Consider the following 16928-nt stretch of genomic DNA (forward strand, 5'->3'; position numbering starts at 1 on the left):
GTGTGTATCACCTGTTTAATATCAGAGATTGCCAAATAGGCGAGGTAAGAGGAGGAGATATGAGAGGACAATGGGCAGAGAGCTTCAGATACAGTAATCAATCTAATCAATAGGCCCAGACTCATTGATCACACCGACGCGCTTTCGCTTCGGTGGTGCCTTTTTAGGGAATTTACTTATGTTAAAGATTGTCCATAGGAAGTCAAAAGGCGATCTGACATTGACTCGGGTCAAATTTAGAATAAAATTCTAGCTTTGTTCAGATTGGTAACCAGTATCGAACTATTCCACATCGAAAGCAGAACTGTCTCCGGCCATTTGAGTTAAGGAATCCAAATCTATACCGCTCCATTCAAATAAGGTCATTATTGTGGACAGTGTGCGAGGATGAGCATTGCCTAAAACTTTTAGCTGGAGTTTGAGACATTGGTTCATTAATTGCAGAGCATCATTGTATCGATCTTGACTTTTCCATACGGCTGCTAGGTTGGCCATGCTTGTCAGGGTTGAAGGATGCTTTTTTCCTAGAACACTCTTTCTCGTGTCCATGACTTGAACAAGTAGCTTTTCGGCCTCCTTCAACCGTCCTTGATTCATATATGTCGTTGCAAGATTGGCCATGCTGGTCAGCGTGTCTGGATGCTCCTCTCCTAGTACCTGCAAACTAGTGTCTAAGACTTGCACTTCCAGCACTTCTGCATCTTTCCACCGTCCTTGATTGTTGTACGTTGATGCTAAGTTGGCCATGCTGGTCAGCGTGTCCGGATGGTCCACTCCTAGTACCCTCTTCCTCGCGTCCTTGACTTGAGTTTCCAGCTCTTCGGCCTCCTTCCACCGCCCTTGATTGCTGAACGTTGACGCTAGGTTGGCCATGCTGGTCAGCGTGTCTGGATGCTCCTCTCCAAGCACCCTCAAACTCGTATTTAAGACTTGCATTTCCAGTTCTTCGGCTTCCTTCCACCGTCCTTGATCGCTGTATGTCGATGCCAGATTGGCCATGCTGGTTAACGTGTCTGGATGCTCGTCTCCTAGTACCCTCTTTCTCGCGTCCTTGACCTGCATTTCCAGCTTTTCGGCCTCTTTCCACCTCCCCTGATTGCTGTATGTCGACGCCAGGTTGGCCATGATGGTCAGCGTGTCTGGATGATCCTCTCCTAGCACCCTCTTTCTTGTGTTCATGACATGCATTTCTAACTCTTCAGCGTCCTTCCACCGTCCCTGATTGCTATATGTCAACGCCAGATTAGCCAAGCTGGTAAGCGTGTCTGGATGCTCCTCTCCTAGCACCCTCTTCCTTACATCCTTGACGTGTACTTCCAGCTCTTCGGCCTCCTTCCACCGCCCTTGATTACTGTATGTTGACGCCAAATTGGCCATACTGGCCAGCGTGTCTGGATGTTCATCTCCAAGCACTCTCTTTCTGGTGTTAATGACGTGCACTTCCAGCTCCTCAGCCTCCTCACACCGCCCCTGATTCCGGAATTTCTTGGCCAAATTGGTTATGCTCGTCAGTGTGTCTGGATGCTCCTCTCCTAGCACTCTTGAGCTTGTGTCTTTGACGAGCACTTCCAGAGTTTCAGCCTCTTCCCACCGCCCTTGATTCCGGTATATTGACGCCAGGTTGGCCATACTTGTGAGCGTGTCTGGATGTTCTTCCCCTAGCACCCTGAAACTTATATCCCTGACTTTCAATCCTAGTTCTTCTGCCTCTTTCCACCGCCCTTGGTTTCTGTATGTCGACGCCAAATTAGCCATGATGGTCAGTGTGTCCGGATGCTCCTCTCCTAGCACTCTAAAACTCGAGTCTAAGACTTGCACTTCCAGCTCTTCGGCCTCCTTCCATCGCCCTAGTTTCCAATACGTCGACGCCAGGTTAACCACGCTGGTCAGCGTGTCTGGATGCTCCTCTCCCAGTAGTCTCTTTCTCGTGTTCATGATTTGCATTTCCAGCTCTTCTGCCTCCTTCCACCGCCCTTGATTGCTGTATGTGGATGCGAGATTTGCCGTGACCATCAGTGTGTCCGGATGCTCGTCTCCTAGCACTCTCAAGCTCATATTTCTCACTTTGACTTCCAGCTCTTCGGCCTCCTTCCACCGCCCTTGATTCCACAATGTCGACGCCAGGTTGACCATGCTGGTCAGCGTGTCTGGATGCTCCTCTCCCAGTATCCTCTCTCTCATATTCTTGACTTGCATTTCCAGCTCTTCGGCCTCCTTCCACCGCCCTTGATTTCGGTATGTTGACGCCAGGTTGGCCATGCTCGTGAGTGTGTCTGGATGTTCTTTCCCTAGCACGCTGAAACTTATATCCCTGACTTTCAATTCTAGTTCTTCTGCCTCTTTCCACCGCCCTTGGTTTCTGTATGTCGATGCCAGATTAGCCATGCTGGTCAGAGTGTCTGGATGTTCCCTTCCAAGCACCCTCTTTCTTATGTCCGTGACTTGCACTTCCAGATTTTCGGCCTCTTTCCACCGCCCTTGGTTTCTGTATGTCGACGCCAGATTAGCCATGCTGGTCAGAGTGTCTGGATGCTCCTCCTCAAGCATCCGCTTTTTCGTGTAAACTTGCAGAAACAGCTCTTCAGCCTTTTTCCATTGTCCATCGCCATATAGGCTTATGGCACACCTTTGCATAAGGTCCATCTTGGAGGTATTTTTTTCCTCTATATATCCGATGTTCAGTACTTGCATAGCATGTGGCAAAAGTCTTCGCCATGTACTTTGGTTCCAATAGTCAGCTTCTGGAAATACATCATTAAGTTGAGCTATAGACGTTTCAACCCACTGACTTAGTAAGCGATGCTTCTGAAGCCAGCTCAATGTTGCCAAATTCACAAGTTGATGTATATCTAATGCTGATCCAGCTGGCCGTCTGATAATTAATGAATAATCTGAAAGTATTTTTAAAGCGTCTTTCTCAACTATATATGTTGGACCCCTGGGCAGTATAGAAACTGGGATATCAGTATCTTTTATGCAAGCCATGAATAACAAATATCTAGCCGCGAACTCGTTCCTTTTCCGGATTTGGTTAAAGGAAATGAGCCAAGGTGCGATCAAAGGGCGTGTTCTTTCATAAGCTTGCCATTCGTCCTTCAATTCTTGACTGATAGATTCAACCATCTCTTTATCTTGTGACCTTAATAGTGCTCGATAATTCCTAATAGGCAAATTATGAATTTTAATATAGGCTGATGCCAATATAATGGCTAGGGGGAAGAACGCAAGCTCTTCCAACAAAAGATCGATTTCCTGCTGCTGATTAGCTAAATCCTGGTTGGGCAAGGATCTTTTAAGCATAATTAGAGCTATCTCAGTATCCATCTCTGACATCTCCATGATGATCCCTGGAGCTAACCTATCAACCGTTTTCTTGTTACGTGTTGTAAAGATAACACATCCTCTTTCAGATTTTGGCAGGTTATTGATTAAGCCACCAACACCAGATACTTTAGTAGCCCATATGCTATCATCATCCGCGCTATCGAATATGAGAAGCCACTTTCCTGTACTCTTTTCACTTAGATGACTTTTCACAAGTTGCTTGGTATCCAGCTTCTCATCATTCCATCCAGGAATTTGAAGTCGCTGAGCAATCTGCATATATCCCTGCTGAATACTCTCCATACTAGCAGCTGGTATCCATAGTACCAAGCAGTCCTGATATATTTGTCTTATTCTATAGGCCAGTTCAAGCGCCAACTGTGTTTTTCCAATTCCACCCATTCCTGTGATTGCAATTTTTGTTGTCTGGCCCTCAATGAAGAGAGCTTTCTGCAACCTGGCGAGTTCAGATTCACGGCCAGTAAACCGGTGATTCCTGTCAAATGGCACAATAAATGGAGTTGAACCTGTTGATTCAATTTCCAACCACAGCCTCCTCATTGCCTCCACCTTTCCTTCTCCATACATCAGCGGTATTGTAACACCAACTATTCCAAGGAGACAGTAAGCAATATCTTCTTCCTCTGTTGTTTTGCGGTTATCTGCCCATGCAATTCGTTCGTTGATGCTAAATTCTTTTAGTGGACGTCCGCGTAAAGCATCAACTGGAATCTTGGTGACTTCATGAATGACCTTCTCCAAAGAGGTTTTGTCCCCAAGCCACTCATACGTTGAAGAAAAAAACCCCACTGAAGCCGGAGCTATGAGCTCTTGCAGTGTCCAGCCACGTGTAAACCATTTGCTTTTATAGAGTGACATTTTGGCCTTCTGTAAAGATACCGATAGTCCATTCTTGTATAGACATGCGGGTTTTGAGATATCCGATAGGAGTGTATAGCATTTAGCTGCATTCTGGTAGTATCGGAACATGGAATTGATCTCAGTAGATAGCTCGCTGAGATTCCACTTATTAATGCAGCATGTGTCGACCCAGAAGTACTCCAAATTGTCGCGGGCTGCTTGCTGGCCACAAAACACGATCTTGGAAAAGCCAACCTTATCTCTACCAGTATTTTTCATAAGGTCTTCATAAGTGAATTCAACAGCGTGGCCCTTGGGATCCCATGTGTGGGACAAAATAGCATATGGCGGTATTTCGCGGGTGAACACTCTATATTTCAGATTTCCAGACGCATCAAAATAGAGAAGTCTCATGGCTATTGCAAGGTATAGTGATATATTTAGATCAATAGATAAGCAGTTCAATGCGAAGTTTCAAAAAAGAATTCTTGAATAGACGAGCTCTGGGCTATATGAACGCCAGATAGAGAGCTGTGCGGGGTTGTGCCAGGATCGTGCTTGTCGGCCCAACAGGCTTTGCTACAGTAAACTTATCGGGCAAAGTGAAAATAAGGCCGACGTGGCATCTTTCAAAATCTCAAAGGAATGCCTTGGATGCAGCATGGCTTTGACACATCAGACGAGGTTTCGACCTCATTTGCCCAGAATGATTTCAGGCTATATGCTATGTCTGAAGTTAGCTGCACTTTACAGCATCACATTATGTAGTATAGTAAATGCAATGAGTCTGCAAGGTATTTAAGTTAGTGAAAGATGAACATGACAATGACCATGAAAAGACTCACTATAAAATAGCAGTAAGGTGGGCCTTTTCCATACAGAATATTCTCAGTACTAATTAGCCGCGCCAATTTTTCGAAGTTGGCTGCGGCTTACAGTACCTCAAGCCAAAACGACAGGCCACTACCGCCGACTGAAGATTGCGATGGAAAAGCAGAATGAACGAGTAAGCGTCGGTCAGCCATGTTTGCCATACTGTAGGAAGATGTCCAGACAGTTTCTAAACTCGCTGTATTAAGAAGACAAAGTGGAACGTTCCAGGCTGGATGACATCGCCTTTTTTCACGAAATTTGACAGCTCTGGGCGATGTTTTCTCCCGCCGAACAGAGCCATGTGACAAAAAACAAAAATCTTGAAACTGTATAGAATTAAGCAGTTCAATCAAATCATAGTTTCATCCTGTGCGCGGACATTGCGGGGCTATTTTGCTGTAAAGTAGGATGAAAGTACTATCAGTTACGCTCTAAGCTTTCATATATGTATCCCTTGTGAGCAGAATTTTTTCACGGCTTTATCCTGTTTTTCGGCTTATATTGGTTAGGATCGACAATTTTAGGCATTTGGCTTTTAGATATGATGGCCAGAATTAAGATCACATAGAGTGCAAGCCTGCCATGATTGCAAACCAAAGCCCCTGCAATCCCATGCTTTTCCATGTATTTGTGAGGTGGATAATTCAGCTGATCGAGTCTTTGATCGCGCTTTAAAATAGATGCAATTCCAATAAATAATGAAACGTAAACTATCTTGTTCTAGATATTCACGGTTTCTAATTGTCCAGCGGTGTGCAGAATGAAAATCCCCCCACTCATATAGATAGATTTAGATAGATTCCCTATGTGTGTTTCAAATGGTCGGATTTCAGAAACTGTGTTGTTGGTTCAAGCCTAATAAAAATTCAGTAAACATCAGCCTCGGATGTTTACAGAGCAGCAGCGAAAACACTATACTTGGGCGGCTGACCAGCAGATCTGTTTTCATTTGACCAAGTTATTTTCAGGGAACGTACATTGTATCCTAGGGGACACTCAAGCACCATAATTTATCCTTCTGATGCTACAATTTAAGGCCTTAGTGGCATATTCATGTGAATGTGGAATTGGTATACTGGTGATGATACATTCCCCGGGCACATCACAGATATTCATACTTTCGAGCCCCTTACAGAATCTGGGGGAGCAAAATGCGTATCTATTCCAAGCACTCAGCTTCGAGGCAAGCAAATTCAAGGTGTGTTGGAGTCTATCCTGAAGTGGTGTCATTATATAACCCTCCCAAGGCCTCATCACATGTGCCAAAATTAGGAGAATACGCAAAGAACATTGGAACGTTCTCAGTAACACACGAAATGAGTCACCAACTCAACAATACCGACCACCTTTGAAACTCAATAGCATGAAATATAAGATGTTCAAGGACGCTAGAATTGCGTCAGTGTCCAGTACGTTGCCTCGCTTTCTTTTGCTTCTCTTTCTCTTCCTCAGTCTTGATTTATCAATTCTAAAAAAAAATGCGGTCAATACACTTCTGTGTTAGCTTTTTTGACCTCAGGAGCACGGACACTTCGATAGACTCATATTCAGGATTCCAGAACTTCATATCTTCATCATCTATTAGAACACTAGAGCCTAACAAGATTTCCCTTCGTGTATACGACAGCTCAGCGTATGCAAAGCGAGCGCCATCAACGGTATTTATTTTACAATTCCAACAAGGTCTTGTCCGTCACAAAGATTATAGAGATAACAGATGGTAAAGCTTTAACGTGCTTTTGCTCCATCCACAAGCAATGCTTTGACTTAGCCTGCAGCGACTATCTCAAAGAGTCGCAGTGGAGAAATAGTATTCGTTCCATAGGAACTCGTAGTCTTCGATGACACCAGCAACCAGGTCTAGCAGAGGTTTGTTCTTGAGTTTGCTTGTTACGGAGTGAATCCAAGTCCTATGTCATGTTAGCAAAACAATTTCTTGTAAGGCCAAAAAGGGTTGCTGGCGAGGGCACCCACTTCGTGAAGCTCTCATAGAATGCTCCCCTCATTATCCACCAAGTCAATGCCCAGCCTCTCTTTTTGAGCTCAGCTCTTTCCAGGCCAGTCAGGCCCCTCAGACCTCCGGCCACCCGCTCCTGAAAATCCCTCTTCGCGAGCTGTCTTGCGCCGTACTCGATGCTCACTCCCAACAACCATGGCCTCCAACTATTCTTGTCTTTGCTCCAATGTTGCATGGCTAGCGCATAGATGACCGGCCGAATGATATACATTACCTCGGCAAGCTCACCCATACCGCGAACCCGATGGAGAAGTGCCTTTGGAGGTTTGACATCATCCGCGGTCATGACTTTAGAGAGAAGATACGAGGAGATATCCGATGAATCGGGGAGGGAAGGAAGAGAAAGACCAGTGCGAGGCATGGTCCAGGAAGTGTCAGAGTCGCTAGAAGTGCCAGCAGCTTCGCCAGGCAAAGCAGTGCCGCTGTCGTCGAAGATAGAGGATGCCGTCTCGCTAGCTTTCTCCTCAAGCTTTGACGGATCTACCTCTCGTTCTGGAAGCGGTGGACTGAGTAGCGGCCGTGAATTCGTCAGCCGAAGAAGGAGAAGACGACATATTGCCTTGACCATTTCGAGGCCAACGACTACGCGCCACCGGGCTCTATCGCTTCGTCGCTTGGCGACCATTTCCCACAGCAGTTGGGTATATTGGATCATTTGAATCAACAAGGCTAATCGCTTGTACGTCGGCGATTTCTGCGTCCAAAATCGAGTGTATCTGTTGTGCGGCGACGGATGCGGCTTGGGACCGGGTAATCTGGCCAGGGCTTGGGCGAGAAGGGAATCATGATACAGTGATAGCAATTGCACCGAGGAGTGCACTAAGTATAATCAGTCAGCTTTGTTGATTCGCAGGCCACTGTAGGACGAGTACATGCCAGTTTCACTTGCTATCTCCGCGTCCCTGAATCGACCTGTATAGCGTTCAATTGACGTCAGCGTGCTGCATGCATAGTCTGGGTGTAACATACCGGGTATAATATACGTGAGACTCCTGAGCGCACTCTCGATCTGGCTGACCGCGCTCGCATTCTTGATGATGAAGTCGCTATATGCCGAGAGCCATCTCGGTGGCGCTGATAAGGCAAGCGACGCCTTTTGCTGGTACGTGTCCAGCATCCTCTGATGGACAGACTGCCAGAGCGAAGTGGGCAGAATTACGAAGAAAGAATTGAAGACCGGAAGAGAGAAAAGAAATCAGCAAAGGAGCGAGAAAGGGAGAGAGCGCATGGGGAAGGTTTGATGACGGCGGGTACGGGGAGCAGTTTGGGGAAGCTGGGGAAGAGTCGCGTTTGTGCTGGCGATTGAGCCGAGGAGCGAGGGAGGTCGTGTCCAGCCAGCCCACGGCCACATGCACAGTCCGACAGCGCTAGGCCTTATTTGGAGTCCTGCCTCGAGTCCGCCGACGCTGCTGCTCGTAACTGCTATTTCCTCCATCTAGAGACCTACTCATGAGCGTGGCCCTCTGCTTGCGCTCTGGACTTCACGCGCCGACACATCAGCCTGATCTGTAGTCCCGCTTAAAATTCTAATCGATAGAGCATTCCACTTCTGCTGTTTTTTCTCGTCAAGCCTCCAACTGAATGGCGTGAGCAAAACAAGTTATGAGCTTCAATCACCCTTCATCAGATGACGATGCCAAGTCTGCTTCTGCTTTGGTCAAAAAATGGCGCGGTTCACGACTTATCTTGGTTATCCAAAGCTGTTACTCAGGTGGCATTAGTGCACGCGAGGAGCCTGGATGTGTTGTTATGACAGTAATCACTCTACATGGTTTCAGTGAATCTCAGTTTTGACAGTGAATCATTTCAAAGTAGCCGTGAAATATCAGGTTTGATTTTATGGATTGCCTGTTACATTGCCCTGGTGCACTCTTGATTCGAGAGTTGCATTCGAGAGTCAGGAGCAAGTGTTCTCTCCATAAACATCGTACAAAACAACCACCGAAGACACTTGCGCCAACTTCGTTGAATCTCCGTAAAAATTCAAAATTGCAAGTGGACCTTGAGAAGTCGGAGTTTGATGCGTCGATGACAGTAATGAAATCAAGAACATGAATAGCAAGTCCGCACGGTTCTGCGCTTATCACATATCACTAACATCGGCGAAGACGGAAAGAGGCAAAGCAACCGTCCTACAGATTTACTGGAGCAGTCGGAAACGAATCTTCAGCTGCGGTTAGAACGACGCCTCAGTGACAACCGAGAACGAGAAGCAGCTGAACATCCACATGCCGACCAGGACCAGTTTGAAATGTTATCGGCCACCAGCTCGACCCAACGCGTGGATCCGGGAACCAGATCTTCAGCAAAGTCTTCGCGAAAAGGCACGCTGAAGTCGTTGACTATATATACACAGCATTTTCCTTCCAAGTCAGACCTCAGCTTGGTTCACGAATTCGGACCCCCAATCCATCTCCTCTGCCTGCCGGAAGACTGGCTTCCAAAGTTCACCTGCCCCTTCTCTCGCTACCCGAATCTCGTTTGGCTCAAGGGCCGCCATAAGCGTCTAATTCGCTTGCGCTTTGATGCAATAACAAACGACGATCGGACACAGTGCATTGTGTTTTCCAATCGACCACAGCACATCCGCAGGGAGACTTTAGATGGTGCACCTACGATGGGTTTACTGGATACTAGGAACTTGAAAAGACAAAGGCTTCCTGTGTTGTTAACCAAGAATATGGAGCCTTTTTACGAGATTGTAGTCACAAAGCTGGGGGGTACAGATGGATTTAGTGATACTCTTTTGGACTTTGCGAGGTTCGCTACGAGGTGGGCTGAGATGTGCATCTCTGCACAGCCCAAAGGAACAGCGGCAGATACCTGACGGGTTATACTGAACCTCGTGTATTCTAGTAATGTCCAGAGAGCTAGCTTGTAGGGAAACGTTTATGGTCATCTTCGATTCCATCCTGACGTCTACTAGGGAGAAGAACAGAGCTGAAGTAAGACGGGATAAATGAAAAAGCGGTTGACATGGGTATAAAATTGCGTATATGCAAAAGCGGACGCTCGCTATCGTCTCTGTACAAGAAAGGGCATTCGTACCGGCGGCATACCCGGTAATTGCTCCCTAGCTGGGGCATCAGGGATGGCCCATAGATCATCATCTCCTTCAAGCTCATCACTATCCCATTCATCCTCGCGATCCTCAGCAGCCATTTGCAAGAAACGTTGCAACCCGGCTGCCAGTTGCCGAGCTTCTCCTTCGTTGCGAGCTCGCTGTTGCGCAACTTCACGTGCGACGATGACTCCGTCTCTCAGGCGTGGCACTTGAGATGAATCAGTTCTCGTGTTCTACTCCGGGCTCGAGTTGTTCAAATTCCGCACCATCTCTCACATCTTCTGCAGCGTGCCTTGCGATTGCACGTCTGTTGCGAACAACATTACGCACCTGGCCTCTACCAGGTCCCTCGCGATGTCCGCGAAAGCGGTCCCCTAAGGTCGGCAATCGCTGCTGGCGAGGTTGACCAGCCGGTCGAGCCTCAAAGGCGTTATTGCGCCAATGCGCAGGTTGTGGTTCCCAGTCATCCCAGTCATCTACATCAGCCTCCCATGCCTCTGGATTGACTTCGGGCACAGCATCTGCTGCCGCAGCTAGAGCGGCGCCTTCATTCAAATTGAGATTCTGCACTGCTTGCTGTGCCGCTACAACTTCCACACGTCCTTCCAGTGGATTTTCAGCATGCTAGCGAACAGTCAGCATACGGACATTGTAGAGTACATCAGGTCCCTGCCTGTTCTTCAGCAAAGGCTGCCGCCGCCATTTCAGCTCCTCGAACACCCAAAAATTGCACATTACCGTCGGCATCGTCGCCGCCTTCCATATCCCAAAGTCGCTGATAACAAGGCGTTCCTTTTTTATTGAAGTGTTCATATGGATTCCCTGGGTCCAACCATGCTGAGCACAAGTAGCAAAAATGACTTCGGCAATTGAAGCACGTGATATGATTGCAACCCATCGATTTCTGAATGGCAAAGTCGCATGATGGACACGGCGATGTATGTCTGTACAAGAAGTCAGCCAGTGTGTTTGAGAAAGAGGATACGGAAAGTCCGATTTTGGCCATGAGGATAGCACCCATTCTAACTGCTGTTGGAAAACGAGCACAGCGAGATAGGACATACTTGAGAAGATAGCTGTATGACGCCTTTTCCTCCTCCGTCAACTCGTCCGCAGTTCTCGGCCAGCAGCGGAGCACGTAGTCTCCATGCCAAGTTGCCAGACAGACCCTGCAAAACGCGAGATCACAATCCTCGCAAATCCTGAGGCGGTCTTCGTTATTTTTCAAATCTTTCGGTTCGGCGTCCTTCTCGCTGAGAATGTTTTCAGGTTCAAGGTCAGCCGCGGTCATAGTGGTCACATCCTTCTTCGGGTATCGAGTAGACCTAGCAATGCCCTGACACCATTTCCGAGGACAGTACACTGTCTTGGGAAAGGATTCGAAGCGCTTTTTTCGCTTGAGCTTGACGTATCGTTCGACGGCGGCGAGCGCAATCGGGATCTCTAGCAGCTCATCTGGTCCAAGAGTCGGCGCAGCCTTGGTCGCCCGTTTCGTGGTAGCATCTCTTTCTACGCCACAATCGGGGAAGAGACACTTGACCCTAGATACATCTCCCTCGGCTATCGCTGCATCGTAGGCACTTCGAAGACAATCTATGCAGAACACATGACCGCATTTGTGAAGCTTGTGGCAGTCCTTGCCTTTCTTTGGATCTAAGCATACGCCACAGTCGAAGGTTTCTGCATTGAAAGACATCTTAGCGGCTTCTTGATTTGCTTGAATTATATCTTTGCGCATGGAAGGGTCCAGATCCAAAGTATGGCCATTTCCAGATGTCAGATCAAAAGCTCGCTCAGCGGCCTGCTGGAGGGAGTCGATGTAATCGAAAGCCATTTGGGATTGGCCATATTGATTCCAAAGTACTGACGCCTCATTACACAGCTCATCCAACTTATCTCGTGGTAGCCATGGGGGGTTGCAGCCAAGCTGAACGACGGGCGCCCTTTGTGAAGGATAACCCTCTGGCAAAGTCATTTTCACCTTGAGCGAGGGAAGATGTGAAATTTGGATCCCCGAATCACGGGGGTCGAATTTAACAACGACTTTGTCAGCTGGTGTGACAGGGATGTCGATCGTGAAGGTGTACTTGTCATTGGCATCGATCTGAATCTCTGGAAAAATGGCCGTCAAAGAAGACAGCTCTTCCTCGCGTTCATCCGCACCATCGTCCATGTCGGAAAGAGCTGAAAGATGCTCGACGCCACTTCTGCACTGTATTTTATGGCCAGGCTCTGCTTTGAAGCAACAAACGCTCGGAACGTGTTAGGAAATTGCTCTGGAGACAGAAACTGCTTTGCCAAAGCGGAAACAGAAACGGCAGAGACGGAGAATTGTTACGAAGGACTGGCTACAGCCATCCCCTCCACGCAGTTGGTATCTGGAAAAAAAATGGGAAAAACGGCAAATTTATATGTCGCTTTCAAGTGGCAAAGGAAAGCTACTGTCCTTTTCGTTCAAAGCACAATTTATGTTAGTTCTCGGGTCATCAATGGTCGATGTCTCAAAGCGGAATAGTCAGCAGCGCCACAAGAACAGCTCCGCAAGCCGGGTTGAAGCGACAGATGCGCAGACACCGAGTACTTTGTATACGGTAACTGTCCCGACTGACATGACGATGGACGACGGTAGGCCACTTACTTCCTTCTCTTTGACTCATGTCTACTATGTTTGTACTGGCCTTGCAATTCTCCTGATAGTGGTCTGATTGCGTCAACAGGATCCAGCGGATCGAATATCTTTCCTCTGCGCATGGCTTGCTCTTGTGCCTCAAGGCCTATGTATCGTCTATGCTTCGCTCATATGGAGTTCACGAGAAGCTGAGATATTTCTCATGTTCGCGGGCCAGATTGGCTGCGAGGCGCTTAATTGGATCCTGAAGAGAATCATCAAGGAAGAACGCCCTAAACGTAATAAGGATCCCTCCATAGTTTTGCCATCCATACCAAGTGCTAATACTGGGTAGAAATATACGGTAAGGGATATGGCATGCCGTCCTCTCATGCCCAGTTCGTGGCGTTCTTTTCAATCTACTTCAGTCTCTTCCTTCTCATTCGGCATCAGCCGCACCCGACCCACACGCATACACCATTTCCTTTCACGCACAGAGTACTGCTTTCAATAGCATCACTGCTGTCAGCGGCAGCAGTGTCGGCTAGCCGCGTATATCTCAACTATCATACTCCGAGGCAAGTCATCGCTGGCTGTACAGCTGGGACTCTCATCGCGATTGGTTGGTTCATAGCGACAACAGTTCTGCGGAAAACAGGTTGGCTTGAGTGGCTCCTCGAGACGCAGCTGGCAAGGAGTCTGCGAGTGCGTGACCTGGTTGTGACTGAAGATCTAATGGACGCTGGCTGGGCGCGATGGGAGGAGAGGCGTAAGAGAAGGAGAATTGCGTCTGCAAAAAAGCGTGGATGACTTTGAACACATGACCTGGCTGTGACTCCAGCACCCTAAGCGCAGCCAAGAGCTGGATATACTACAGACAACGCTTGATCACAGAAGGGGCACTACATACCGCCACGAGCACCCTTGAGGCGTACAAATGTCGACAGCATGGGGGTTGACGTCAATCTATGAAGCACTCCGCGTCGCTTGTGCAGAAGTAAGTGGTGACATCCAGCGACGAGCTGTATGAGTAGTCGAAAAAGTTCTTTCTGACGTCCGTGCAGTGAACTTCATGAGCCTTGCTTTACATGTCCTAAATCTCTCTCCACCATGCACAAGCTCCTCTCTCCTGACAAAATACAATCTGCGTGTGTGAAAGGTCAAGCCTACGCCTTTTTCTAGGATATTTGAATTCGTTCTTGGTCTCGTGATGAGACGATGGTACTATGATTAGCCGCATGATAAGTCCTAACTGCTAGCATCTAAATCTGCCCGATGGGCAAGTAAGCCTTCACTGCTATTGCGCCGTCAGCGATTTCGGTACAATGCGGTGGCATTCATGCATGTATACAGCATTCTCGTTCTTTTCATGGCTAAAGCCACAGTGATATGCATGCTCCTTTGCGAAGCCGCGGATTCTTGCAAGCAACTGAGAGAAGATTTTGGAAATGAGGGCAACAAGCAGGATCTCGTCAATCTAACTGGCACTGAAGAGAAATTTGTGTGCGAGAAAAGATATAATACAAAGTTCCACAGATTTCTCCATGCTGGATCGGTATGTCATGGTGCTATTCATGCAGATGCAACGGCAAAAGAAGCCGGCGAAAGAGCACAATCCTTCTCTATGAGGATGTCGAAGTTGCGCTTATTTTCCCTCCCTCAACTCAACCCACAGTTCTTGTATACGTTCGATCTGGCCCTGTGTGAATTCAGAGTAGCACTTGTCATCGCTGTAATCCATAAAGTTGTGCACGGAATCCTTTCCAGGCGAGTTTGGACAGCTGTCCTTGTTGGTCGGGCAGCCCGAGGTTGCAGAGGATTGGAATGGAGTGTCGGCGATTTTGTCGCCGTCGTGATCGCAGGAGCCATCCTGAAAGACGTGATACAGGCCGAACCAGTGGCCGACCTCGTGAACGGCGGTATAGCCCAAGTCGAACTTGCCCGGGAAATCCGGCGCTCCAGGAAGCGAGCCGCCGTGAACCAAGCAGCCGTCGAACGCGTAGGAAGATGGGTCGTCGGCGTCGATCTCACTCGTGGGAAACTCGCACATGCCAAGGATGCTGTTGGCCAGGTCGGAGAGAAAGTAGACGTTCAATTCGCTGTACTTTCCTCGTCGCAGCTTGCGCTTCATGGCGCTGATTTGAGCATCGTCCGTCTCGATGTCAATGGTGGCCCATTTATCGTTGGTGGTGTAGTCCACGCTCACGAGCTCGAACTGAAACCCCGTGTCCCCGTAGCCTCTGTTCATGACTTCGACCTGCTCTCTGATGGTTGAGTTTGAAATCGTACCAGCCTTGTTACAGGACGTGACTACATGGAAGTACGTTGGAATGACTGTTGCATTGGCAGCCGCACGGCGATTGGATGGGATTGGAGATGTAGGAACACTGGCAAGTCTGCTGTGAGACTCCTGAAGGGATGGCGGAGCATCGATGAGCTCGTTTCCACAGCGGAAGACAGGCTCTGATGTGGGAAGCGCAAGAGTCAAGGAGAACAAAAGGGTCAACGCAGCGGAGGTAGCGAATATCATTCTGTCGGTATGAAACGAGTGTAATTATAGAGAAAGAAGAGGGAAATGAATGGCAAAGCAACAGAGCTATGGAGACGTAAACGCAGACGCAAAGTTCAGCGGTCCTGATGTTGAGAACGGATACTTGCTCTTTATATACGTCCAACTAGGTTCTCTACTTCGACAAGGCACTGCGTAGTTGCAAGCCGAGAACGTCGGCCTCGAGGTTTCACGCGGCTGACCGCTAGGACAGCTAAGACTCGAACCAACTGCCAAAGCAAGTATAACAGCAGGCCTGTTTGCATTTTGAGTGGTGAAGACGTGAAGGCCGAGTCGATAGATGATGTTCACCAGCCAGAAATGCTCAATTGCCGGCGCCAAACCAGAGGTAGTGCGGTTGTGGAGGCAAGCAAGCGTTTCGTCCTCGACGGACATGATAGGCGGGTTTGACCAAATGAAGGAACATTAAGAGGCAGGAAACAAGCATTTGCGACGGAGCCGGCTGAAGATCAGCATATACAGTGTCCACAAAGCAAGATCGATACCAAAGCCCGGCCCTGGAGATAGGAAGGGTACCATGCGGGAAGGAGATGGCCGATAACGATGAGTGGTCGCGTTCCTGATGTGGAATTGCTCCGTAGGCCAAGACAGTTGCAATGAAACTCTGAGCAAGTCGAGAGAACAATGGGTCGGCAACAGCATCTCAAGGGCCCAAGCAAGCATCGGATTTGGCCTTCTGTTCGCGGGCGACGAGGCGGGCATGCGGAGGGTTCTTCCACGCGGCGGTGGCAGACGTCGATGCCGGCCGCGTTCGAGGAGCGAGTGCGACGTCGAGCTACGGCACGGGCACTTGGGCATTGGCCGTCGGCGAAGGCGTGGAAGGTTCGGCCGGCGATGGGATTGATTCCACCTGAACGCGACTGCCGAATGAGGGTGCTGGGGCGAGATCCCAAGATTCTTGGAGCGTCTTGGTTCTTGCCTGAATCGGCCATCGAGCCTGGAGTCCCGCTGCTGCTGGACTGCGCCTTCCGCGCCAGCGCCAGCGCCAGCAAGTCCTCCACGCCGTGTCGCCAAACCAACACCAACAACTTGCAGAGTCTGCAATTTCGACCGTCGACCAATGTGATGCCAGTTGCCGCTTTGCAGACATACCGCCTTCCGGCCCAGACCGGCTCTGTTCCCTCTTGGCCGCGATCAGTCCCTCGCTTCCCTCCTCGCGCACGACGTGCGAGTTGTTCTGCTTTCGATTCGTCTTGCCTCCAGAGACCTGATGTTCCTCGTCGCTTGAAGAGTGCTGCAAATACGTTGTGCAGAGCGGCCAGCACTCACAGATTGCAGTCTCGAGTTGTCGCCGCCGAAGCCATCACATTCGCTCTGAAAGTCGAATGTGGGACTGAGACGGAATGCTCAAAAGCAATTCAGATGCTCACGGCAACGAGATGATGGTAGTGCAAGGCTTGGTTGTCTGCAAACCGCAAGCGGCGAGATGGCCTTGTCGCTGTCGGTCCGTCATCGAGTTGTAAGATCCAAGTGTATCTCGAGGGTTTTTGGATCAACGCGTGTTCCTACATCTAGCTAGTGATCAACGACGCGATTTGCTCAACGCATACACAGGTACCTTTTTTTTCTGATCGCACAAGCGACATGCTGAGAGCATATCCCAAGTGGTGTC

The 16928-nt window shown here is 48.7% G+C and overlaps 4 protein-coding genes across 5 annotated transcripts; 1 reads left to right on the plus strand and 3 right to left on the minus strand.

Annotated features, from left to right (window-relative positions):
* Positions 1-282: 282 nt before the first annotated feature.
* On the minus strand, positions 283-4599 carry PV09_09624 (uncharacterized protein; the record flags this gene model as incomplete). Its single annotated transcript, XM_016363718.1, has 1 exon — positions 283-4599. The coding sequence occupies one exon, from the start codon at positions 4597-4599 to the stop codon at positions 283-285; it is 4317 nt and encodes a 1438-aa protein (XP_016208445.1).
* A 1955-nt stretch (positions 4600-6554) lies between these two features.
* PV09_09625 (uncharacterized protein) lies at positions 6555-8376 on the minus strand. Its single transcript, XM_016363719.1, has 4 exons — positions 8045-8376; positions 7952-7987; positions 7033-7894; positions 6555-6968 (listed from the first exon to the last, which is right to left on the minus strand). The coding sequence occupies exons 1-4, from the start codon at positions 8190-8192 to the stop codon at positions 6845-6847; spliced, it is 1170 nt and encodes a 389-aa protein (XP_016208446.1). The 5' UTR covers positions 8193-8376; the 3' UTR covers positions 6555-6844.
* Positions 8377-10030: 1654 nt separating this feature from the next.
* PV09_09626 lies at positions 10031-12580 on the minus strand. Of its 2 annotated transcripts, XM_016363720.1 has the most exons (4): positions 11204-12580; positions 10813-11083; positions 10406-10763; positions 10031-10347 (listed from the first exon to the last, which is right to left on the minus strand). In XM_016363720.1, exons 1-4 carry the CDS (start codon positions 12310-12312, stop codon positions 10091-10093), a joined length of 1995 nt encoding a protein of 664 aa, XP_016208447.1. In that variant the 5' UTR covers positions 12313-12580; the 3' UTR covers positions 10031-10090. The 2 variants fall into 2 exon arrangements, with proteins under 2 accessions (XP_016208447.1, XP_016208448.1); XM_016363721.1 differs by having other exon boundaries at positions 10031-10763.
* Positions 12581-12628: 48 nt separating this feature from the next.
* On the plus strand, positions 12629-14287 carry PV09_09627 (uncharacterized protein; the record flags this gene model as incomplete). The annotated part of the gene is made up of 4 exons (XM_016363722.1): positions 12629-12805; positions 12857-13046; positions 13103-13744; positions 13812-14287. 3 exons carry the CDS (start codon positions 12629-12631, stop codon positions 13555-13557), a joined length of 822 nt encoding a protein of 273 aa, XP_016208449.1. The 3' UTR covers positions 13558-13744; positions 13812-14287.
* Positions 14288-16928: the final 2641 nt, after the last annotated feature.

This window comes from Verruconis gallopava (genome assembly GCF_000836295.1).
Source record: "Verruconis gallopava strain CBS 43764 unplaced genomic scaffold supercont1.101, whole genome shotgun sequence".
NCBI classification, from domain to species: Eukaryota; Fungi; Ascomycota; class Dothideomycetes; order Venturiales; family Sympoventuriaceae; genus Verruconis; species Verruconis gallopava.